This window comes from Anolis carolinensis, unplaced genomic scaffold, assembly GCF_035594765.1.
Source record: "Anolis carolinensis isolate JA03-04 unplaced genomic scaffold, rAnoCar3.1.pri scaffold_13, whole genome shotgun sequence".
Classification (NCBI taxonomy): Eukaryota; Metazoa; Chordata; class Lepidosauria; order Squamata; family Dactyloidae; genus Anolis; species Anolis carolinensis.
Window position 1 is genome coordinate 13,518,592 of NW_026943824.1, and position 25,433 is coordinate 13,544,024.

Sequence of the window (25,433 nt, forward strand, 5' to 3'; positions counted from 1 at the left end):
TCAATATGAAAACTTCTTTCCTTCTATAGTATATGAAGCTGGATGGCCATCTGTCTGGAAGGTTTTATAGTGCTTTTCCTGCCTGGCAGAAGGGGGTTAGACTGGATGGCCTTTGGCGATCCCTTCCATGAACCTACTATGAAAACTTCTTTCCTTCTATAGTATATGAAGCTGGATGGCCATCTGTCTGGAAGGTTTTATAGTGCTTTTCCTGCCTTGCAGAAGGGGGTTAGCCTGGATGGCCTTTGGGGGTCCCTTCCATGAACCTACTGATGTATATGAAGCTGGATGGCCATCTGTCTGGAAGGTTTTATAGTGCTTTTCCTGCCTGGCAGAAGGGGGTTAGACTGGATGGCCTTTGGCGATCCCTTCCATGAACCTACTATGAAAACTTCTTTCCTTCTATAGTATATGAAGCTGGATGGCCATCTGTCTGGAAGGTTTTATAGTGCTTTTCCTGCCTGGCAGAAGGGGGTTAGACTGGATGGCCTTTGGCGATCCCTTCCATGAACCTACTATGAAAACTTCTTTCCTTCTATAGTATATGAAGCTGGATGGCCATCTGTCTGGAAGGTTTTATAGTGCTTTTCCTGCCTTGCAGAAGGGGGTTAGCCTGGATGGCCTTTGGGGGTCCCTTCCATGAACCTACTGATGTATATGAAGCTGGATGGCCATCTGTCTGGAAGGTTTTATAGTGCTTTTCCTGCCTGGCAGAAGGGGGTTAGACTAGATGGCCTTTGGGGATCCCTTCCATGAACCTACTATGAAAACTTCTTTCCTTCTATAGTATATGAAGCTGGATGGCCATCTGTCTGGAAGGTTTTATAGTGCTTTTCCTGCCTTGCAGAAGGGGGTTAGCCTGGATGGCCTTTGGGGGTCCCTTCCATGAACCTACTGATGTATATGAAGCTGGATGGCCATCTGTCTGGAAGGTTTTATAGTGCTTTTCCTGCCTGGCAGAAGGGGGTTAGACTGGATGGCCTTTGGCGATCCCTTCCATGAACCTACTATGAAAACTTCTTTCCTTCTATAGTATATGAAGCTGGATGGCCATCTGTCTGGAAGGTTTTATAGTGCTTTTCTCGCCTTGCAGAAGGGGGTTAGACTAGATGGCCTTTGGGGATCCCTTCCATGAACCTACTGATGTATATGAAGCTGGATGGCCATCTGTCTGGAAGGTTTTATAGTGCTTTTCCTGCCTGGCAGAAGGGGGTTAGACTGGATGGCCTTTGGGGGTCCCTTCCATGAACCTACTATGAAAACTTCTTTCCTTCTATAGTATATGAAGCTGGATGGCCATCTGTCTGGAAGGTTTTGTAGTGCTTTTCCTGCCTTGCAGAAGGGGATTAGACTGGATGGCCTTTGGGGATCCCTTCCAACTCTATAGTCTATGATATTCTATTCTGCCTTTTGCCCAAGAAGCATTGGTTGGGAATCCAGAGCCATTTTTTGAGATCTACTTTCCCATCGGGATTTTTTTGGGACACAGAAACGAGAGGAGCCCGAGCCAAGAATAACTGTTCCCGACTCCGCCATTGTTCTCTCGGAAAGGATGTCCGATCCCCATCCATCGCTGCTCTGGCTTCTTCCCACGTTTGCTTTTAACAGGCATCAAAACAACAGCTGCACCATTCAGATTGCAATGGGCTGCTCTGGCATAGGAAAGGTATTATTATTATTATTATTATTATTATTATTATTATTATTATTATTATTATTATTGGCCATGATGGGACTTGGAACCCAGCTGCATTTAAAACATTCTTGATATTCGGGCGGTTATAGGAAATGTGTAGGAAAAGTTATATTATTATTATTATTATTATTATTATTATTATTATTATTGGCCATGATGGGACTTGCAACCCAGCTGCATTTAAACCATTCTTGATATTCGGGCGGCTATAGGAAATGTATAGGAAAGGTTATATTATTATTATTATTATTATTATTATTATTATTATTATTATTATTACTACTACTATTATTATCAACACAACGACGTTGTATGGCACAGCAAACAAGATAGATATGCTGGATTTCGTTTCGCAAAACCACAAGTCGAACACTTCCCAAGTGTCTAGGACTGTGTGATGTATTTTCTGATGATGTGTGCAGATCCCAGTAGGGTGGCCTTTTGCAGTTGGCAGATGGTGATTTTGTCAATGTCTATTGTTTCCAAATGCCGGCTGAGATCTTTTGGCACAGCACCCAGTGTGCCCATCACCACCGGGACCACCTGTACTGGTTTCTGCCAGAGTCTTTGAAGTTCAATCTTCAGGTCCTGATAGCGGCTGAGTTTTTCCTGTTGTTTTTTGTCAATGCGATTGTCACCTGGGATGGCAACATCAATGATCCAAACCTTGTTCTTTTCCACAACTGTGATGTCTGGTGTGTTGTGTTCCAGAACTTTGTCAGTCTGGATTCGGAAGTCCCACAGTATCTTTGCCTGCTCATTTTCCAATACTTTTGCAGGTTTGTGATCCCACCAGTTCTTTGCTGCTGGGAGGTGGTACTTGAGGCATACGTTCCAATGAATCATTTGGGCCACATAGTTGTGCCTCTGTTTGTAGTCTGTCTGTGCGATTTTCTTACAGCAGCTGAGGATATGATCAATGGTTTCGTCGGTTTCCTTGCACAGTCTGCATTTTGGGTCATCAGCTGATTTTTCGATCTTGGCCTTAATTGCCTTTGTCCTGATGTCTTGCTCCTGGGCTGCAAGGATCAGGCCTTCTGTCTCCTTCTTCAGGGTCCCATTCGTGAGCCAGAGCCAGGTCTTCTCCTTATCAGCTTTTCCTTCAATTTTGTCAAGGAACTTTCCATGCAGTGTTTTGTTGTGCCAGCTGTCAGCTCTAGTTTGTAGTGCGGTTTTCTTGTACTGGTTTTTTGTCTGCTGTGCTTTGAGGAGTTTCTGATTTTTGACTTCAATCAAAGCAGGTTCTTCACTTTGCTTGACATATTCTGCCAGGGCATGTTCTTCTTCTTTGACTGCTTGTTTTACTTGTAAGAGTCCTCTGCCCCCTGATCTTCTAGGCAGATAGAGCCGCTCAACATCACTGCGAGGGTGCCGTGAATGATGAATGGTCATGAGTTTTCTTGTTTTTCTGTCCAAATTGTCCAGTTCCACCTGTGTCCAGTTTATAATGCCAGCAGTATATCTTATGACAGGTATGGCCCAGGTGTTTATGGCCTTGATGGTGTTGCCTCCATTGAGCTTGCTTTTGAGAATTTTTCTGACCCTTTGTGTGTATTCTTTACTGACCACAGTCTTCACATGTTCATGCTTGATGTTGTCCAGCTGTAATATGCCCAGATATTTATAGGCCTCTGGCTGGTGAGACTTTATTGTTTGGCCATTGGGCATATTTATGCCCTCACTTTCAATGATTTTTCCCTTCTTCAATGCCACTGTCGAACATTTGTCCAAACCAAACTCCATGTTGATATCAGTGCTAAAAATTCGGACAGTGTTGGTCAGAGACTGGATTTCAGTTTCCGTTTTCCCATACAGCTTCAGGTCATCCATGTACATCAAATGTGAAATTTTGTGAGAATTCTTAGATATTTGATAGCCGAGATTTGTTTTTTGTAAGATTGTTGACAGAGGGATCATGGCAATAATGAAAAGCAGAGGGGACAATGAGTCTCCCTGGAAAATTCCTCTCCTGATGTTGACAAGTCCATAGCTTTCATTTCCAACAAACAGTTCAGTTTTCCAGTGCTCCATCATGTTTTCAATGAAGGTGCCAACTGTTTTACAAATCCCGATGGCGTCCAGGCACTTGATGATCCAGCTGTGTGGGAGTGAGTCAAAGGCCTTTTTGTAGTCAATCCACGTCATGTGAAGATTAGCTTTTCGGCTCTTACAGTTCTCCAGAATCATTTTGTCAATCAATAACTGGTCTTTTGTGCCCCTGCTTTTCCGTTTGTTGCCTTTCTGTTCATCTGGCAAGATGTTTTTTTCTTCAAGATAGTCTTGAATTCTGTCAGCTATGATGCCAGTCAGTAGTTTAAACATAGTGGGCAGACACGTTATTGGCCTGTAGTTTCCTGGTGCTGCTCCTTTTGCTGGATCCTTTTGTATCAGGTAAGTTCTTCCAGTTGTTAGCCATTCATTGATACTTCCTTTCTGCAGCATCTCATTGAATTGTTGGGCCATTTTTCCATGTAAACTAATCAGATGTTTGAGCCAAAATCCATGAAGTTGATCACTACCAGGCGATGTCCAGTTCTTGACTTTTTGCACTTGTTTGCTGATAATTTCAGTTATTATTTCCATCAGTTCCATTTTGTTCTGTGAGAATTTTCCTTCAAACTCCTTTATCCACCCAGAGTTTTTGTTGTAGTTTTTATTATTTTCCCAAAGTTCTTTCCAGAACTTTGTTGTTGCAGTTTTCTCTGGCTTTATGGTTACTGTGTCTGTTGTTTGGTTCAGACTCTGGTAGAACCGTCTTTGGTCTGATTGAAACAGTTGATTTTGTCTGTACTGGATGATTCTGGCTTCATACCTTTCAATTTTTTTGGCTGTTGCTGTAATTTGTTCTTTCACGATTTCCAAAGCTTCTTCAATTTTTCTGGTGTTCAGCCAGTACTTTCGGATCAGGTATTGCTTGATTTTGTCATTCTTCAGTTTCCTCTCTTTCATATTTTTCAGGTTACTTGCATCTGATCTAAGTTTCTAAGTAATAATAATAATAATAATAATAATAATAATTATTATTATTATTATTGGCCATGATGGGACTTGCAACCCAGCTGCATTTAAACCATTCTTGATATTCGGGCGGTTATAGGAAATGTATAGGAAAGGTTATATTATTATTATTATTATTATTATTATTATTATTATTATTATTATTATTATTATTATTATTTTATTGTATGACACAGCAAACAAGATAGATCTGCTGGATTTCATTTCAAAAAATCCCAAGTCGAACACTTCCCAAGTGTCTAGGATTGTGTGATGTATTTTCGGATGATGCGTGCAGATCCCAGTTGGGTGGCCTTTTGCAGTTGGCAGATTGTAATCCTGTCAATGTCTATTGTTTCCAAATGCCGGCTGAGATCTTTTGGCACGGCACCCAGTTTGCCCATCACCACCGGGACCACCTGCACTGGTTTCTGCCAGAGTCTTTGCAGTTCAGTCTTGAGGTCCTGATAGCGGCTGAGTTTTTCCTGTTGTTTTTCGTCAATGCAACTGTCACCTGGGATGGCGACATCAATGATCCAAACCTTTTTCTTTTCCACAACTGTGATGTCTGGTGTGTTGTGTTCCAGAACTTTGTCAGTCTGGATTCGGAAGTCCCACAGTATCTTTGCCTGCTCATTCTCCAATACTTTTGCAGGTTTGTGATCCTACCAGTTCTTTACTGCTGGGAGGTGGTACTTGAGGCATAAGTTCCAATGGATCATTTGGGCCACACAGTTGTGCCTCTGTTTGTAGTCTGTCTGTGCAATTTTCTTACAGCAGCTGAGGATATGATCCATGGTTTCGTCGGTTTCCTTGCACAGTCTGCATTTTGGGTCATCAGCTGATTTTTCAATCTTGGCCTGAATTGCCTTTGTCCTGATGTCTTGCTCCTGGGCTGCAAGGATCAGGCCTTCTGTCTCCTTCTTCAGGGTCCCATTCGTGAGCCAGAGCCAGGTCTTCTCCTTATCAGCTTTTCCTTCAATTTTGTCAAGGAACTTTCCATGCAATGTTTTGTTGTGCCAGCTGTCAGCTCTAGTTTGTATTGCGGCTTTCTTGTACTGGTTTTTTGTCTGCTGTGCTTTGAGGAGTTTCTGATTTTTGACTTCAATCAAAGCAGGTTCTTCACTTTGCTTTCCATATTCTGCCAGGGCATGTTCTTCTTCTTTGACTGCTTGTTTTACTTGTAAGAGTCCTCTGCCCCCTGATCTTCTAGGCAGATATAGCCGGTCAACATCACTGCGAGGTTGCAGTGAATGATGAATGGTCATGAGTTTTCTTGTTTTTCTATCCAAATTGTCCAGTTCCATCTGCATCCAGTTTATGATGCCAGCCGTATATCTTATGACAGGTATGGCCCAGGTGTTTATGGCCTTGATGGTGTTGCCTCCATTGAGCTTGCTTTTGAGAATTTTTTTGAGAATATTATTATTATTTTTATTATTATTATTATTATTATTGGCCATGATGGGACTTGCAACCCAGCTGCATTTAAAACATTCTTGATATTTGGGCGGTTATAGGAAATGTATAGGAAAGGTTATATTATTATTATTATTATTATTATTATTATTATTATTATTATTATTATTATTGGCCATGATGGGAATTGCAATCCAGCTGCATTTAGAGAAGGCTAAAGGCCTCAAAGTACAGCTCCCCATCGCAAAGTGGGGTCAAAACTACATTAATTCTACAGTGCAGATGCACTCGACGGCGCCTTAAGCCTCTTCTTTAATATATGTATGTATATGCATATGTATAAGTATGTATTTTGGAGAAGCTTTGCATCCAAACCAAGTAACAAGAAGTAATCACCGGGCCGGAGCTATCATGGCCTAAGCGGCTTTGGAGAGGTTTAAGGAGCTTGGAGAGAGCTTTAAGACAATTAAAAAGGGAGGAATTAAAAGGGAGGCGCCAACAAGACAACGCTCTTGGCAAGGAGCAAAGCCCTGCCAAAGGCACCCCCAAATAAAAAACAAGGCTCTGTGACTATTATGCGAGGAATACAAAAAAAGCCCGATCTTGTCATCCACAAAAAATATATTCCCCCAAAAGGCAAAGCCCTGCCAAAGGGACCCCCAAATAAAAAATAAGGCTCTGCGACTATTATGTGAGGAATACAAAAAAAGCCCGATCTTGTCATCCACAAAAAATATATTCCCCCAAAAGGCAAAGCCCTGCCAAAGGGACCCCCAAATAAAAAATAAGGCTCTGAGACTATTATGCGAGGAATACAAAAAAAACGTGATCTTGTCATCTGCAAAAAATATATGCCCCCAAAAGGCAAGGAGCAAAGCCCTGCCAAAGGGACCACCCAAATAAAAAATAAGGCTCTGCGACTATTATGCGAGGAATACAAAAAAAAAAACCCCGATCTTGTCATCCGCAAAAAATATATGCCCCCAAAAGGCAAGGAGCAAAGCCCTGCCAAAGGCACCCCAAAATAAAAAATAAGGCTCTGCGACTATTATGTGAGGAATACAAACAAACCCCGATCTTGTCATCCGCAAAAAATATATGCCCCCAAAAGGCAAGGAGCAAAGCCCTGCCAAAGAGACCCCCCAAATAAAAAATAAGGCTCTGCGACTATTATGCGAGGAATACAAAAAAACCCCGATCTTGTCATCCGTAAAAAATATATGCCCCCAAATAATGCAGTATTTCCAAAGGTCAAAGCAAGAGATGGACACTACAACTCCCATCACGTTCTAGACCAGGCATAGGCAAACTTGGGTCCCATCTCCACAATATTGTACTATTACCAATAGAAGCAAATGCAGATATTCCAAAATCCGGGTGCCCAAGCTTTTCTGGAATAAGGTAGACTCCGCTTTTATAAGCCATGTAATGTTTACTGCTTGGCCTCAGAGAGCAAAAGAGCTCAGTTTCCTAAAGAGAACATTGTGCCCCAGAGGCAACAATAGCACTAAAACGGAGAGGTCGCTGCACCAGGAAGGAAAAGATGGAAGAGCGGGGCACAGTGTGCACAACATCCAAGGCGAACGACACACAAATAAAGTCACCAGTTTGGAGAAGTAGATAAAATAAAGTCACCGGTTTGGGAAGTAGATAAAAAAAATATTGGAGCTTCCTGGAGACAATGTGGAAACGTCTTCTTCCCAATGGTTCTTTCCTACAAATCTCAACACAACTGTGCCAAACTTCCAGGGAAGGAAGGAAGGAGAATCAGCTCCAATTGGTTCTGTGACTCTTATCTGATGAACATTATAAACACCATTCTAGTCATCCTGCCAAAATGGGGCTGCAACTACTATGTGAATGAGAGAGGATGGATGGATAGATGGATGGAAGGAAGGAAGGAAGGAAGGAAGGAAGGAAGGAAGGAAGGAAGGAAGGGGAATCAGCCTCAATTGGCTCCGCGACTCTTATGCGAAGAACACAAAAACATTGTTTTTGTTATACTCCCAAAATGGGGCTGCAACTATTATGCAAATGAGAGAGGATGGATGGATGGATGGATGGATGGAAGGAAGGAAGGAAGGAAGGAAGGAAGGAAGGAAGGAAGGAAGGGGAATCAGCCTCAATTGGCTCCGCGACTCTTATGCGAAGAACACAAAAACATTGTTTTTGTTATACTCTCAAAATGGGGCTGCAACTATTATGCAAATGAGAGAGGATGGATGGATGGAAGGAAGGAAGGAAGGAAGGAAGGAAGGAAGGGGAATCAGCCTCAATTGGCTCCGCGACTCTTATGCGAAGAACACAAAAACATTGTTTTTGTTATACTCTCAAAATGGGGCTGCAACTATTATGCAAATGAGAGAGGATGGATGGATGGATGGATGGATGGATGGAAGGAAGGAAGGAAGGAAGGAAGGAAGGAAGGAAGGAAGGAAGGGGAATCAGCCTCAATTGGCTCTGCGACTCTTATGCGAAGAACACAAAAACATTGTTTTTGTTATACTCCCAAAATGGGGCTGCAACTATTATGCAAATGAGAGAGGATGGATGGATGGATGGATGGATGGAAGGAAGGAAGGAAGGAAGGAAGGAAGGAAGGAAGGAAGGAAGGAAGGGGAATCAGCCTCAATTGGCTCTGCGACTCTTATGCGAAGAACACACAAACATTGTTTTTGTTATACTCTCAAAATGGGGCTGCAACTATTATGCAAATGAGAGAGGATGGATGGATGGATGGAAGGAAGGAAGGAAGGAAGGAAGGAAGGAAGGAAGGAAGGAAGGAAGGAAGGGGAATCAGCCTCAATTGGCTCTGCGACTCTTATGCGAAGAACACACAAACATTGTTTTTGTTATACTCTCAAAATGGGGCTGCAACTATTATGCAAATGAGAGAGGATGGATGGATGGATGGATGGATGGAAGGAAGGAAGGAAGGAAGGAAGGAAGGGGAATCAGCCTCAATTGGCTCTGCGACTCTTATGCGAAGAACACACAAACATTGTTTTTGTTATACTCTCAAAATGGGGCTGCAACTATTATGCAAATGAGAGAGGATGGATGGATGGATGGATGGATGGAAGGAAGGAAGGAAGGAAGGAAGGAAGGAAGGAAGGAAGGAAGGGGAATCAGCCTCAATTGGCTCCGCGACTCTTATGCGAAGAACACAAAAACATTGTTTTTGTTATACTCTCAAAATGGGGCTGCAACTATTATGCGAATGAGGATGGATGGATGGATGGATGGATGGATGGATGGATGGATAGATGGATGGATGGATGGATAGATAGAAAGAAGGAAGGAAGGAAGGAAGGAAGGAAGGAAGGAAGGAAGGAAGGAAGGAAGGAAGGAAGGAACCTCAATTGGCTCTGCGACTGAGAGAGGATGGATGGATGGATGGATGGATGGAAGGAAGGAAGGAAGGAAGGAAGGGGAATCAGCCTCAATTGGCTCTGCGACTCTTATGCGAAGAACACACAAACATTGTTTTTGTTATACTCTCAAAATGGGGCTGCAACTATTATGCAAATGAGAGAGGATGGATGGATGGATGGATGGATGGAAGGAAGGAAGGAAGGAAGGAAGGGGAATCAGCCTCAATTGGCTCTGCGACTCTTATGCGAAGAACACAAAAACATTGTTTTTGTTATACTCCCAAAATGGGGCTGCAACTATTATGCGAATGAGAGAGGATGGATGGATGGATGGATGGATGGATGGATAGATGGATGGATGGATAGATAGATGGAAGGAAGGAAGGAAGGAAGGAAGGAAGGAAGGAAGGAAGGAACCTCAATTGGCTCTGCGACTGAGAGAGGATGGATGGATGGATGGATGGATGGAAGGAAGAGGAATCAGTTTCAATTGGGTCTGCGACTCTTATGCGAAGAACACAAAAACATTGTTTTTGTTATACTTCCAAAATGGGGCTGCAACTATTATGCGAATTAGAGAAGATGGATGGATGGATGGATGGATGGATGGATGGATGGATGGATGGATGGAAAGAAGGAAGGAAGGAAGGAAGGAAGGAAGGAAGGAAGGAAGGAAGGAAGGAAGGAAGGAACCTCAATTGGCTATGCGACTGAGAGAAGATGGATGGATGGATGGAAGGAAGGAAGGAAGAGGAATCAGTCTCAATTGGGTCTGCGACTCTTATGCAAAGAACACAAAAACATTGTTTTTGTTATACTTCCAAAATGGGGCTGCAACTATTATGCGAATTAGAGAAGATGGATGGATGGAAAGAAGGAAGGAAGGAAGGAAGGAAGGAAGGAAGGAAGGAAGGAAGGAAGGAACCTCAATTGGCTCTGCGACTGAGAGAAGATGGATGGATGGATGGAAGGAAGGAAGGAAGAGGAATCAGTCTCAATTGGGTCTGCGACTCTTATGCGAAGAACACAAAAACATTGTTTTTGTTATACTTCCAAAATGGGGCTGCAACTATTATGCGAATTAGAGAAGATGGATGGATGGAAAGAAGGAAGGAAGGAAGGAAGGAAGGAAGGAAGGAAGGAAGGAAGGAAGGAACCTCAATTGGCTCTGCGACTGAGAGAAGATGGATGGATGGATGGAAGGAAGGAAGGAAGAGGAATCAGTCTCAATTGGGTCTGCGACTCTTATGCAAAGAACACAAAAACATTGTTTTTGTTATACTTCCAAAATGGGGCTGCAACTATTATGCGAATTAGAGAAGATGGATGGATGGATGGATGGATGGATGGATGGAAAGAAGGAAGGAAGGAAGGAAGGAAGGAAGGAAGGAAGGAAGGAAGGAAGGAAGGAACCTCAATTGGCTCTGCGACTGAGAGAAGATGGATGGATGGATGGAAGGAAGGAAGGAAGAGGAATCAGTCTCAATTGGGTCTGCGACTCTTATGCAAAGAACACAAAAACATTGTTTTTGTTATACTTCCAAAATGGGGCTGCAACTATTATGCGAATTAGAGAAGATGGATGGATGGAAAGAAGGAAGGAAGGAAGGAAGGAAGGAAGGAAGGAAGGAAGGAAGGAAGGAAGGAACCTCAATTGGCTCTGCGACTGAGAGAAGATGGATGGATGGATGGAAGGAAGGAAGGAAGAGGAATCAGTCTCAATTGGGTCTGCGACTCTTATGCAAAGAACACAAAAACATTGTTTTTGTTATACTTCCAAAATGGGGCTGCAACTATTATGCGAATTAGAGAAGATGGATGGATGGATGGATGGAAAGAAGGAAGGAAGGAAGGAAGGAAGGAAGGAAGGAAGGAAGGAAGGAAGGAACCTCAATTGGCTCTGCGACTGAGAGAAGATGGATGGATGGATGGAAGGAAGGAAGGAAGAGGAATCAGTCTCAATTGGGTCTGCGACTCTTATGCGAAGAACACAAAAACATTGTTTTTGTTATACTTCCAAAATGGGGCTGCAACTATTATGCGAATTAGAGAAGATGGATGGATGGAAAGAAGGAAGGAAGGAAGGAAGGAAGGAAGGAAGGAAGGAAGGAAGGAAGGAAGGAAGGAACCTCAATTGGCTCTGCGACTGAGAGAAGATGGATGGATGGATGGAAGGAAGGAAGGAAGAGGAATCAGTCTCAATTGGGTCTGCGACTCTTATGCAAAGAACACAAAAACATTGTTTTTGTTATACTTCCAAAATGGGGCTGCAACTATTATGCGAATTAGAGAAGATGGATGGATGGATGGATGGAAAGAAGGAAGGAAGGAAGGAAGGAAGGAAGGAAGGAAGGAAGGAAGGAAGGAAGGAAGGAACCTCAATTGGCTCTGCGACTGAGAGAAGATGGATGGATGGATGGAAGGAAGGAAGGAAGAGGAATCAGTCTCAATTGGGTCTGCGACTCTTATGCGAAGAACACAAAAACATTGTTTTTGTTATACTTCCAAAATGGGGCTGCAACTATTATGCGAATTAGAGAAGATGGATGGATGGAAAAAAGGAAGGAAGGAAGGAAGGAAGGAAGGAAGGAACCTCAATTGGCTCTGCGACTGAGAGAAGATGGATGGATGGATGGAAGGAAGGAAGGAAGAGGAATCAGTCTCAATTGGGTCTGCGACTCTTATGCAAAGAACACAAAAACATTGTTTTTGTTATACTTCCAAAATGGGGCTGCAACTATTATGCGAATTAGAGAAGATGGATGGATGGATGGATGGATGGATGGATGGATGGATGGATGGATAGAAAGAAGGAAGGAAGGAAGGAAGGAAGGAAGGAAGGAAGGAAGGAAGGAAGGAAGGAAGGAAGGAAAGAAGGAACCTCAATTGGCTCTGCGACTGAGAGAAGATGGATGGATGGATGGATGGATGGAAGGAAGGAAGAGGAATCAGCCTTAATTGGCTCTGTGACTCTTATGCGAAGAACACAAAAACATTGTTTTTGTTATACTCCCAAAATGGGGCTGCAACTATTATGCAAATGAGCGAAGATGGATGGATGGATGGATAGAAGGAAGGAAGGAAGGAAGGAAGGGAGAATCAGCCTCAATTGGCTCTGCGACTCTTATGCGAGGAACACAAAAACACCACTCTTGTTATCCTCCCAAAATAGGGTTGCAACTATTATGTGAATGAGAGAGGATGGATGGATGGATGGATGGATGGAAGGGGAATCAGCCTCAACTGGCTCTGCAACTATTAGGCGAGGAACACAAAAACACCAATCTTGTCGTCCACCCAAAATGGGGCTGCGACTATTATGCGACTATTACTGCTCGCTTTCCCAAGATGCAAAGTTTCCTTTACCGTGCCATGTAGCACATTCTCCATATCATGTAACCCACCTCGAGCCATGAGGAGATGCGGTTAAGAATTACATTATTATTACTATTATTATTATTATTAAGTCCTAAGACAAAACCTTTATATTTCCCAGACTTTCCAGCAGCGGAGGCTGTTCTTTCCATTTCAGGGGGGCACTCAATCCACTCCAGGTTTTGATCCAGGCTGGAAAGGAGCTCTCTGGGTGAATTGTATCTCTAGCACATTGGAGAGCTCTTGGAAAGCCAGCCCAAACCTGCCCTGGACTCACTGCCCCATTGACATGGGGACTAGTAGTATGGCATCTAGCTGATGTCTATTGCAAAAAGTGGGTTCGACACAGGAATAAACAAGGGGGACACCAAACATGGAGTCAACTCCATCTCTAGTTTGACGCCTAACCAGCTTCAGATAAGTTTTAGGGTGGAAACAACTCTATTAGCCAACACGGTGTACACAAGATATATCAAGATAATTCCAATTTCTATTATTATTATTATTATTATTATTATTATTATTATTATTATTTAGGAATTTGATGCCATGGATAGAAGCCAATCAGGGATACATTTGAAGAGCAGCTCGTAAAGGGAAATATACTACTACTACTAATAATAATAATAATAATCAGAATTTGATGCCATGAGAGAAGCCAATCAGGGAGATATTTGAAGAGCAGTTAGGAAAGAGAAATATACCAATAGTAGTAGTAGTAGTAGTAGTAGTAATAATAATAATAGTAATAATAGAATTTGATACCATGAGAGAAGCCAATCAGGGAGATATTTGAAGAGCAGTTAGGAAAGAGAAATATACCAATAGTAGTAGTAGTAGTAATAATAATAATAATAATAATAATAATAATAATAATAATAATAATAGAATTTGATGAGAGAGAGAAATATACTACTACTAATAATAATAATAATAATAATAATAGAATTTGATGCCATGATAGAAGCCAATCAGGAAGACATTTGAAGAGCAGTTTGTAAAGAGAAATATACTACTACTACTACTACTACTACTACTACTACTAATAATAATAATAGAATTTGATGCCATGATAGAAGCCAATCAGGAAGACATTTGAAGAGCAGTTAGGGAAGAGAAATATACCAATAATAATAACAACAACAACAACAACAACAACAATAATAATAATAACAGAATTTGATGCCATGATAGAAGCCAATCAGGAAGACATTTGAAGAGCAGTTAGGAAAGAGAAATATACCAATAATAATAATAATAATTTGATGTCATGGATAGAAGCCAATCAGGAAGACATTTGAAGAGCAGTTAGGAAAGAGAAATATACCAATAATAATAATAATAATAGAATTTGATGCCATGATAGAAGCCAATCAGGAAGACATTTGAAGAGCAGTTCGTAAAGAGAAATATACCAATAGTAGTAGTAGTAATAATAATAATAGAATTTGATGCCATGGATAGAAGCCAATCAGGAAGACATTTGAAGAGCAGTTCGTAAAGAGAAATATACCAATAGTAGTAGTAGTAGTAGTAATAATAATAGAATTTGATGCCATGGATAGAAGCCAATCAGGAAGACATTTGAAGAGGAGTTTGGGAAGAGAAATATACCAATAGTAGTAGTAGTAGTAGTAGTAGTAGTAATAATAGAATTTGATGCCATGGATAGAAGCCAATCAGGAAGACATTTGAAGAGGAGTTTGGGAAGAGAAAGATACCAAAATAATAATAGTAGGAATAATAATAGAATTTGATGCTATAGATAGGATCCAATCAGAGAGAAATGTCCAGAGCCATTTGGAAAGAGAAAGATAATAACAATAAGGCAATATAATACTAGCATTATATTAATAATAATTGTGATGTACATGCCCACTTTGAATTCTGTAAGCCACCTTGGTGGGAGAAAGGAGCCGTGGGCAAAAAGGGTGAAAGAGGCCAGGCCTAAAGCTTCGGAGACACAAACAGAAAGCGCCAAAGAAGCGAAAGAGGAGGGCAAGGTGCCCACTTCCTGCCAGCGCTTTGGCGTCTCGACCGGAGCCTCTTGCCAGCCGTCTGACACTTTGCAGAGAGAACGAAAGACGTTGGAAGTGCCAAGGGAGGATGGGCAAGGGGCACGAGAGCACAGAGAGGTCCCCAAATCCAGGCTTTCATGTAAAAACTCTAAGCCAGGGGGCCCCAAACTTTTTAAACGGGGGGGCAGTTCACGATCCTTCGGACCGTTGGAGGGCTGGACTTTAGTTGACCACCAAGCAATAATATAATAATAATAATAATAATAATAATAATAATAATAATACATCACACGGTCCTAGACACTTGGTAAGTGTTCGACCTGTGATTTTGTGATACGAAATCCAGCATATCTATCTTGTTTGCTGTGTCATACAATAAACTAATAATAATAATAATAATAATAATAATAATAATAATAATAAAGAGGGTTGGAAGAGACACCTTGGGCCATTTAGTCCAACCCTTCTCCTTTTGTGCACTGAAAGCACAAGCAAAGCACCCCTGACAGATGGCCACCCAGCCTCAATGTTAATAATAATCATAATAATAAATACATCACACAGTCCTAGACACTTGGGAACTGTTTGACTTGTGATTTTGTTATACGAAATCCAGCATGTCTATCTTGTTTGCTGTGGCATACAATAAAATAATAATAAAACAACAACAACAACAACAATAATAATAATAATAATAATAATAATAATAAAGAGGGTTGGGAGAGACCCCTTGGGCCATTGAGTCCAATCCCCTTCTGCTTCTGTGCACCCCTGACAGATGGTCAGCCAGCCTCAATGTTAATAATAATAATAATATCATCATCATCATAAAGAGGGTTGGAAGAGACCCCTTGGGCCATTGAGTCCAACCCCCTTCTGCTTCTGTGCACCAAAAGCACAAGCAAAGCATTCCTGACAGATGGCCTCCCAGCCTCAATGTTAATAATAATAATAATAATAATAATAATAATAATAATAATAATAATAATAATAATAATGATAATAATAATACAGGGTTTTGGAACACAATACTCCTGACCTCACAATCGTGCTAAAAAACAAAGTATGGATTGCCAATGTTGCAATACCAAGTGACAGCAAGATTGAGGAGAAACAACTGGAAAAGCTGACACGATATGAGGATTTAAAGATTGAATTACAAAGAGTCTGGTACAAGCCAGTCAAGGTGGTCCCAGTAGTGATCGGCACACTGGGTTGCAGTGCCTAAAGGCCTTGGCCTGCACGTAAACACAATCAGCGCTGACAAAATCCCCACCTGCCAGCTGCAGAAGGCCACCTTACTGGGACCTGCACGTATTATTCGCCGATACATCACACAGTCCTAGACACTTGGGAAGTGTTCGGAATATGATCCAGTACAACAGCCAGCAGAGTGTCTGCTGTGGACTCATCTTGTTGTGTTTCAAATAATAATAATAATAATAATAATAATAATAATAATAATAATAATAATAATAATAATGGTTGTAAGAGAAGAAGAGGCCCCTTGGGTCATTTAGTCCAACCCCCTTCTACCCTTGTGCCATGGGGACCGGATAAATAGCTTCGATGGGCTGCATCCGGTCCCCGGGCCTTAGTTTGGGGACCCCTGCTCTAAGCCATTTGGTTGCAATAATGAGGACGATAATAATAACAACTTTATTTTTATACCCCGCCCCATGGTGGCTTACATGGGGCCTTGCCCGATACAACAATCAAATATCAATAACAAGCAAAAGCACAATTAACCCAATAAAAACATCAATAAATCAAAGCTGCACCAAACCATCCATCAAGATTCTTGTTAGCCAAAGTAGCTTCAAACTGGTGTCAAGCTGCATCCATGCAAACCAGTGCCAAGCCATTCTTTATTCAGAATAGAAAAAAAGATCCTAGTCAGCCAAATCCTGGCCTCAGACCGGTTGCATCCCTGCATCCAAATACACGCAGATAACCTCACAACTTCTGAGGATGGCTGCAATAAATGTGGGCAAAATGTCAGGAGAGAATACTTCTGGAACATGGCCATACAGCCCGGAAAACACACAACAACCCTTCGACAATACACACAGATAAACAAGTGCCAAACTGGCATGGATGACCCTTTGCAAAGCATCAAACTGGTTCCAAACCAACGCTGCACCCAACTGCTCCTGGAATCAGAGACAAGGACTTAAGCTGCGTCTACAGTGCAGAATTAATGCAGTTTGGCACCACTTGACCTGCTTTGGCTCAATGCCGGAAAGTGCAGCTCAATGAAGCACTCCTTGGCAGAGAGGACAAAACTACAACCTTACAAAACTACAACTCTCAGGACTCCATAGCATTGATTCATTGCAGTTTCAAGTACAGTAGAGTCTCACTTATCCAACATAAACGGGCCGGCAGAATGTTGGATAAGTGAATATGTTGGGTAATAAGGAGGCATTAAGGAAAAGCCTATTAAACATCAAATTAGGGTATGATTTTACGACTTGTGATTTTGTGATACGAAATCCAGCATATCTATTTTGTTTGCTGTGTCATAATAAAATAATAATAATAAATACAGTAAAATAAATAATTGTAATAATAAAAAGGTAAAGGTTTTCCCCTGACGTTAAGTCTAGTTGTAACCGACTCTGGGGGTTGGTGCTCATCTCCATTTCTAAGCCGAAGAGCCGGCGTTGTCCATAGACACCTCCAAAGTCATGTGGCCACTGGCATGACTGCATGGAGAGCCCTTACCTTCCCGCCGGAGAGGTACCTATTGATCTACTCACATTGGCATGTTTTCGAACTGCTAGGTTGGCAGGAGCTGGAGCTAACAGCGGGCGCTCACTCCGCTCCCCGGATTTGAACCTGGGACCTTTCGGTCTGCAAGTTCAGCAGCTCAGCACTTGAACACACTGCACCACCAGGGCCTCCTTGGAACACGGCCATACAGCCCGGAAAACACACAACAACCCTGTGATTCTGGCCATGAAAGCCTTTGACAACACAAGCAACAGAGTGAAAGACTAATCCAGAATAGAAACTGATCCAGAATAGTTGCACTCCTTTTTGGAGAGAAAAAGCAGAATATAAATAAACGAGGAAGAGGACGAAACGACAGGGTCCTGGTTGGCCAAACTGGCCTCAGACTGGTTGCATTCCAGCATCCAAACCACTACTACCCTGTTTCCCCAAAAATAAGTGTCTTATATTAATTTTTGCTTCCAAGGATGCGCTAGGTCTTATTTTCAGGGGATGTCTTAGTTTTCCACAAAGACGAATTCACATTTATGGTTGAATTTTTAAAAATGAAAATGTATTATCTACTGTAAAGTAGTTGTCATCACAAAATAGCATAACCAAACTGTGAATCCTTTCAAGAATTTCTATATTATATTATATTGCTATACTGTTTTACAATTACTGTTTTAAATTTCTGATTGTATGTAAATTTATGTTGTTGTTGTTTGGCTTGTCCCTGTGTAAGCTGCCCTGAGTCCCTTCTGGGAGATGGAGAATACTAGAATAAAGGTATTATATTATTATTATGATTATTATTATTTGTTGTTACTGCCTTTATTTCCATGTACAACAATCTATGGTATGTACATCTACCGATCCTGCATGCTTCCAAACAAAAACTTTTCTAGGTCTTACTTTCGAGGGAGGCCTTATATTTAGCAACTAGCTGTGCCCGGCCACGCGTTGCTGTGGCGAAGTCTGGTGGTCTGGGAAATAAAGTATTGAGGAATAGGTGGTAGTTAAGGTAAAGGGTAAAGGTTTTCCCTGACATTAAGTGCAGTCGTGTCTGAGTCTGGGGGTCGGTGCTCATCTCCATTTCTAAGCCGAAGAGCCGGCGTTGTCCATAGACTCCTCCAAGGTCATGTGGGATGACTGCATGGAGCGGCAGCAATTGGATAAAAACAAATTAGATAATCTGTGGAAGAGGCCTAAGAGAGGCCTAAGTCTGCCTGTCCCCTCGGCTGAGTTGGTTGCTAGGAGACCAAGTGGGCTGCCTGTAACTGGCAGCAATTGGATAAAAACAATTATTCCTTTCCCTCCAATTAGGACTTTATTTTTCTTTTCTTTTTGTTGTATCAACCTAGAGGCATAGATGATGGGTTGTGCTGTCAAATTTCGAGGTTGGGGGGCCTGTAGTTTTGTTGTTTTGTTGGTCGCTGTGATGCCATCACTCATTTATATCTATATCTATATCTATATCTATATCTATATCTATATCTATATCTAGATAGATAGATAGATAGATAGATAGATATAGATATAGATAGATACAGTAGAGTCTCACTTATCCAAGCCTCACTTATCCAAGCCTCTGGATAATCCAAGCCATTTTTGTAGTCAATGTTTTCAACATATCATGATATTTTGGTGCTAAATTCGTAAATACAGTAATCACATCATAACATTACTGTGTATTGAACTACCTTTTCTGTCCAATTTGTTGTATAACAGGATGTTTTGGTGCTTAATTTGTAAAATCATAACCTAATTTGATGTTTAATAGGCTTTTCCTTAATGCCTCCTTATTATTCAAGTTATTCGCTTATCCAAGCTTTTGCCGGCCCGTTTAGCTTGGATAAGTGAGACTCTACTGTAGATAGATTCAGCAAAACCTCTACTAGGTCTTATTTTCTGGGGATGTCTTATTTTCAGGGAAACAGGGGAAAGTGTCCCTGATTACCAAAGACTGGTTCCACTCCTGCATCTCAACACAGCCAAACCAGTGCCAAACTGGCACGGATGTCTCATTGCAAACCAGTCCTAGGACTGAGAGAGATATAAGACCCTCTTAAAGGGTGGGTTTGGGGCCGGGTTCAGGGTTCCCTGAATCTTGCCCAGGTGGACACAGTGCACTCCACATCCCTATGCAGACTGGCAAGTAGTGGCCAAATGCCCCACGGTGCCATTCGAACAGACATGCCCACCCGCATCCGGCCATATTGGAGACCCATTAATAGCCGGAAACCCCTTCCCCTTCCCTCCTCCTTTCCTCCCTTCCCACCTTTTGCAGAAGGGAAAACCCCCAGAGAAAGATATCTTTCCTGCCGGGAATCTGTGCCGTTTATGACATCCATCCACCCATCCGAGTCCTTACTAATAGGGAGACTGGAAGGGACCAGGAAGCCCAGGAAATAGAGAGGGGCAGGCCTCAAAAAGCCCCTCTTAATGGGGTCTTAAGGAGGAGCCCAGGGATGCCGGGGAGAGAGAAAAACCTCCCTGCTTGTTTGCAGATGGAAGAGGAGAGTCTCTTACGCACCTATGTGTGAATAGTAATATGTGTGTATGTCTCTCTCTCTCTCTCTCTCTATATATATATATATCCATAAGTATATTATATCTATATATATAAAAGAGTGATGGAATCCTGGCACCGAGCAAAACAACAAAACTAAACACCCCCCCAAGCTCGAAATTTCACAACACAATCCATCCACGCCTCGAGGTTGAAACCACAAAATATCACGTCACGAACCTCCACAGGGCCTAAAAAACCCCAAAAACCGGAGCTATTCAGTGCAATTCCAATGGGCCACAGCAACGCATGGCAGGGCACAGCTAGTATTATATACAGTAGAATCTCGCTTATCCAACATTCTGGATTATCCAACGTATTTTTGTAGTCAATGTTTTCAATATATCGTGATATTTTGGTGCTAAATTCGTAAATACAGTAATTACTACATAGCATTACTGCCTACTGAACTACTTTTTCTGTCAAATTTGTTCTATAACATGATGTTTTTGGTGCTTAATTTGTAAAATCATAACCTAATTTGATGTTTAATAGGCTTCTCCTTAATCTCTCCTTATTATCCAAGATATTCGCTTATCCAAGCTTTTGCCGGCCCGTTTAGCTTGGATAAGTGAGACTCTACTGTATATATTATATACAAGTGTATGTATGCATGTATATGTGTGTATACTATCCGTATGTATGTATATACATATATGTTTGTATGTGATGTGTATTTATGTGTGTATAAATCCCAGGAGCGGCTTGAGCGCCTGCTGTTAGCCCCAGCTTCTGCCAACCTAGCGGTTTGAAAACATGCCAATGTGAGTAGATCAATAGGTACTGCCCCGGCGGGAAGGTAACGGTGCTCATGCAGTCATGCCAGTGGCCACATGACCTTGGAGGTGTCTATGGACAACGCCGGCTCTTTGGCTTAGAAATGGAGATGAGCACCAACCCCCAGAGTCAGACACGACTGGACTTAATGTCAGGGGAAAACCTTTACCTTTTATATATTTGCATATGTATGTGTGTTAAGTATATGTATCTGTGTGTATATATATATGTGTGTGTATGCTATGTATATGTGTGCTTGTGTGTCTATATATATTTGCATGTGTATATATATGTGTATGTTTATTACATATATGCATATGTGTATGTTAAGTGTATGTATGTGTGCATATGTATTTGCATATGTGTATATACTATGTGTATGTGTGTATATACGCACATACACATTTGTATGTTATGCATATGTACATGTGTTAAGTATATGTATGTGTGTGTATATTTGTGTATGTGTGCCTGTGTGTATATACATATATATATATACATTTGTGTATGTATGTGTATATATATATTTTCATGTGTATATGTGCCTATATATGCATATGTGTATGCTATGTGTATATAACATGTATGCATGTGTGTGTGTGGTTGCAAATGTGTGTATGTATATATATAATGTATTTGCAGATGTGTACGTTATGTGTATATGTGTGTGTATATATACATTTGCATGTGTGTGTATGTGTGCCTGCACTTGGCGCCCAAAAAAGAGGCATTTTCCACTTGATTTTGGTTGCAAATGTGTGTATGTATATATATATAATGTATTTGCAGATGTGTAGGTTATGTGTACATTTGCATGTGTGTGTGTGTGTGTGTGCCTGCACTTGGTGCCCAAAAAAGAGGCATTTCTCCCTTGATTTTGGTTGCAAATGTGTGTGTGTGTATATATTGTATTTGCAGATGTGTAGGTTATGTGTATATACATTTGCATGTGTGTGTATGTATATATATATAATGTATTTGCAGATGTGTACGTTATGTGTATATGTGTATGTGTGCCTGCACTTGGCGCCCAAAAGAGGCATTTCTCCCTTGATTTCAGTTGCAAATGTATTTATATATATATATATATATACACTGCATTTGCAGATGTATAGGTCATGTGTATATGTGTATTTGCAGATGTGTACATTATATGTATATGTGTGTGTGTATTTGCAGATATGTTTGTTATGTGTATATGTGTGTGTGTATATACATTTGCATGTGTGTGTGTATGTGTGCCTGCACTTGGCGCCCAAAAAAGAGGCATTTCTCCCTTGATTTCGGTTGCAAATGTGTGTGTGTGTGTATATATATATATATATATAATATGTATTTGCAGATGTTATGTGTATATGTGTGTGTATTTGCAGATGTGTAGGTTATGTATATATGTGTGTGTATTTGCAGATGTGTACGTTATGTGTATATGTGTGTATGTGTGCCTGCACTTGGCGCCCAAAAAAGAGGCACTTCTCCCTTGATTTCGGTTGCAAATGTGTGTGTGTGTGTGTATATATATATATATATATATATAATATGTATTTGCAGATGTTATGTGTATATGTGTGTGTATTTGCAGATGTGTAGGTTATGTGTATATACATTTGCATGTGTGTGTGTGTGTGTGCCTGCACTTGGCGCCCAAAAAAGAGGCATTTCCCCCTTGATTTCGGTTGCAAATGTGTGTGTGTGTGTATATATATATATATATATAATATGTATTTGCAGATGTTATGTGTATATGTGTGTGTATTTGCAGATGTGTAGGTTATGTATATATGTGTGTGTATTTGCAGATGTGTACGTTATGTGTATATGTGTGTATGTGTGCCTGCACTTGGCGCCCAAAAAAGAGGCACTTCTCCCTTGATTTCGGTTGCAAATGTGTGTGTGTGTGTATATATATATATATATATATATATAATATGTATTTGCAGATGTTATGTGTATATGTGTGTGTATTTGCAGATGTGTAGGTTATGTGTATATACATTTGCATGTGTGTGTGTGTGTGTGCCTGCACTTGGCGCCCAAAAAAGAGGCATTTCCCCCTTGATTTCGGTTGCAAATGTGTGTATGTATTTGAAGATGTGTAACTTATGTGTATATGTGTGTGTATTTGCAGATGTGTACGTTATGTGTATATGTGTGCCTGCACTTGGTGCCCAAAAAAGAGGCATTTCTCCCTTGATTTCGGTTGCAAACGTGTGTATGTATATATATATATAATGTATTTGCAGATGTGTAGGTTATGTGTATATACATTTGCATGTGTGTGTGTGTGTGTGCTTGCACTTGGCCCCCAAAAAAGAGGCATTTCCACTTGATTTCGGTTGCAAATGTATGTACATATATATATATATATATGCAGATGTGTACGTTATGTGTATATGTGTGTGTATTTGCAGATGTGTACGTTATGTGTATATGTGTGTGTATTTGCAGATGTGTATGTTATGTGTGCCTGCACTTGGTGCCCAAAAATGAGGCATTTCTCCCTTGATTTTGGTTGCAAACGTGTGTATGTGTATATATATATAATGTATTTGCAGATGTGTAGGTTATGTGTATATACATTTGCATGTGTGTGTGTATGTGTGCCTGCACTTGGCGCCCCAAAAAGAGGCATTTCCCCCTTGATTTCCCCCTGATTTCCCCTTCTAACCCTCCCTTTCTTCCATCTCTCCAAATTGCCGGGCATCTCCTCCTGCCCAAAGGATGCGCCCCGAGCGTCTCCTCCATTGCTCTCGTTCCCCATAAAAAACAAACCCCCCCAACTCTCCCTTCTGCCCCCCAATCGAGAGACGAGGGTCACTCACTGGCTTTGCCCGGCTTGGGCCTCTGCAGCAGCTTCTGGACGGCGCCCACGTCCTCCGCCTTGACCGCCTGCATCAGCTCCTGGTCTTTGCCCATGGCGCGCGGAGAGGAGGAAGGGAGGAAGGAAGGAAAGGAGGAGGAAAAGAGGAGGAAGGGAGGGAGGAAGAGGGGGCTCCGGTGGGGGGAGACGCAGCAGGGGGTCCCGCCTTCCTCCTCCCCGAGGGTCGGGGAGGAGGAAAGAAGGAGAGAAGAAGAAGGAGAGAGAAGAGGAGGAAGAGGGAGGCGCTGGCTGCAGCGGTGCGCAATGGAGAGAGGCAGGCAGGCAGCAGGCGCGCGTCCAGGGCGCACGGGGATGGCGAGGGGATGGCGAGGGGGCTCAGAAGGGGGGCTTCTTCCCAGGCCTCGCAAGCCTCGGCAGCAGCTTCAGCTTCAGCAGCAGCAGCCCCTCCTCCGCCTCCGCCTCGCCTTCGTCCTCCTCCGGCTCTGCGGCGGCCAAAGGAGCAGCCACCGCCGCCGCGCCATGGCCCAAGGAAGAGCCCGCGGCGGGGATGCGCCCCGCACAAAACGCCCCCTTTTCGCCGCCTCTCCCGCCGCGGAGCCGCCGGGGGAGGATCCGCCCAGGGAGGGGAGACCCTCCGCTTCCGTTCGCGGGGCCAACCAAGCCGGGGCCCCCCCAGACCACGCCGCTAGGGCCGCCTCCGCAAGGTCCCCCCTTCCCTCTCCAAACGCAGACGCCGATGCGCCCTCGCCGCGCCTTCGTCTCCGCTCCCGAGTGGGTTGGGTTTCCTCTCCCAGCCGAACGCGAGCGGGTTTCTGAGCGCGTGCAGAGGGCCTGCGGGCTCACCACGAGCCTGGGTTTCACCGTGAAGGCTCTTCTTGCTTTTGGGTGGTTGCTTTCTTCTCTCTCTGGTTTGGGTTTTGGAGCTGTTTTGGCACCAGCTTTGAAGGGCTCTCCGACAAAAGGGTTTTTAGTTTCTTGCTTGCTTGCTTTCTTCCCAACTGCACACAAGATGATGTCTGAGCGTGTGCAGAGAGCCTGGTTTCAACACGAAGGCTCTTCTTGCTCTTGGGTGTTTGTTTCTCTCTGGTTTGGGTTTTCTTTCTGGTTTGGGTTTTCTCTCTGGTTTGGGTTTTCTCTCTGGTTTGGGTTTTCTGGCACCAGCTTTGAAGGGCTTTCTGACAAAAGGGTTTTGAAAAGCTGTACATTGTTGCTTTCTGTCTTCTCTCTTTCTTTCTTCCCAACTGCACACATGTCTCTGAGCATGTGCAGAGGGACTGGGTTTCACGACGAAGGCTCTTCTTGCTTTTAGGTGTTTGCTTTCTTCTCTCTCTGGTTTGGGTTTTGGAGCTGTTCTGGCACCGGCTTTGAAGGGCTTTCTGACAAAAGGGTTTTTAGTTGTACATTCCTGCTTGCTTTCTTCCAACTACACACAAGAAGATGTCTGAGCGTGTGCAGAGGGCCTGGGTTTCACCATGAAGGCTCTTCTTGCTCTTGGGTGTTTGTTTCTCTCTGGTTTGGGTTTTCTTTCTGGTTTGGGTTTTCTCTCTGGTTTGGGTTTTCTGGCACCAGCTTTGAAGGGCTTTCTGACAAAAGGGTTTTTAGCTGTACATTGTTGCTTTCTTTCTTTCTTTCTTCTCTCATTCTTTCTTCCCAGCTGCACACAAGAGGG

At 42.4% G+C, this 25,433-nt stretch overlaps 1 protein-coding gene across 1 annotated transcript in view; it reads right to left on the reverse strand.

The window, feature by feature from the left end:
- caskin1 (CASK interacting protein 1) overlaps nt 1–24,497 on the reverse strand; it is a 170,385-nt gene extending 145,888 nt beyond the window's left edge. The window contains exon 1 of the mRNA XM_062964662.1: nt 23,766–24,497. Within this exon, the coding sequence (XP_062820732.1) occupies nt 23,766–23,859 (94 nt within the window). The 5' untranslated portion in view covers nt 23,860–24,497. The remainder of the gene's footprint in view (nt 1–23,765) is intronic.
- Nucleotides 24,498–25,433: the final 936 nt, after the last annotated feature.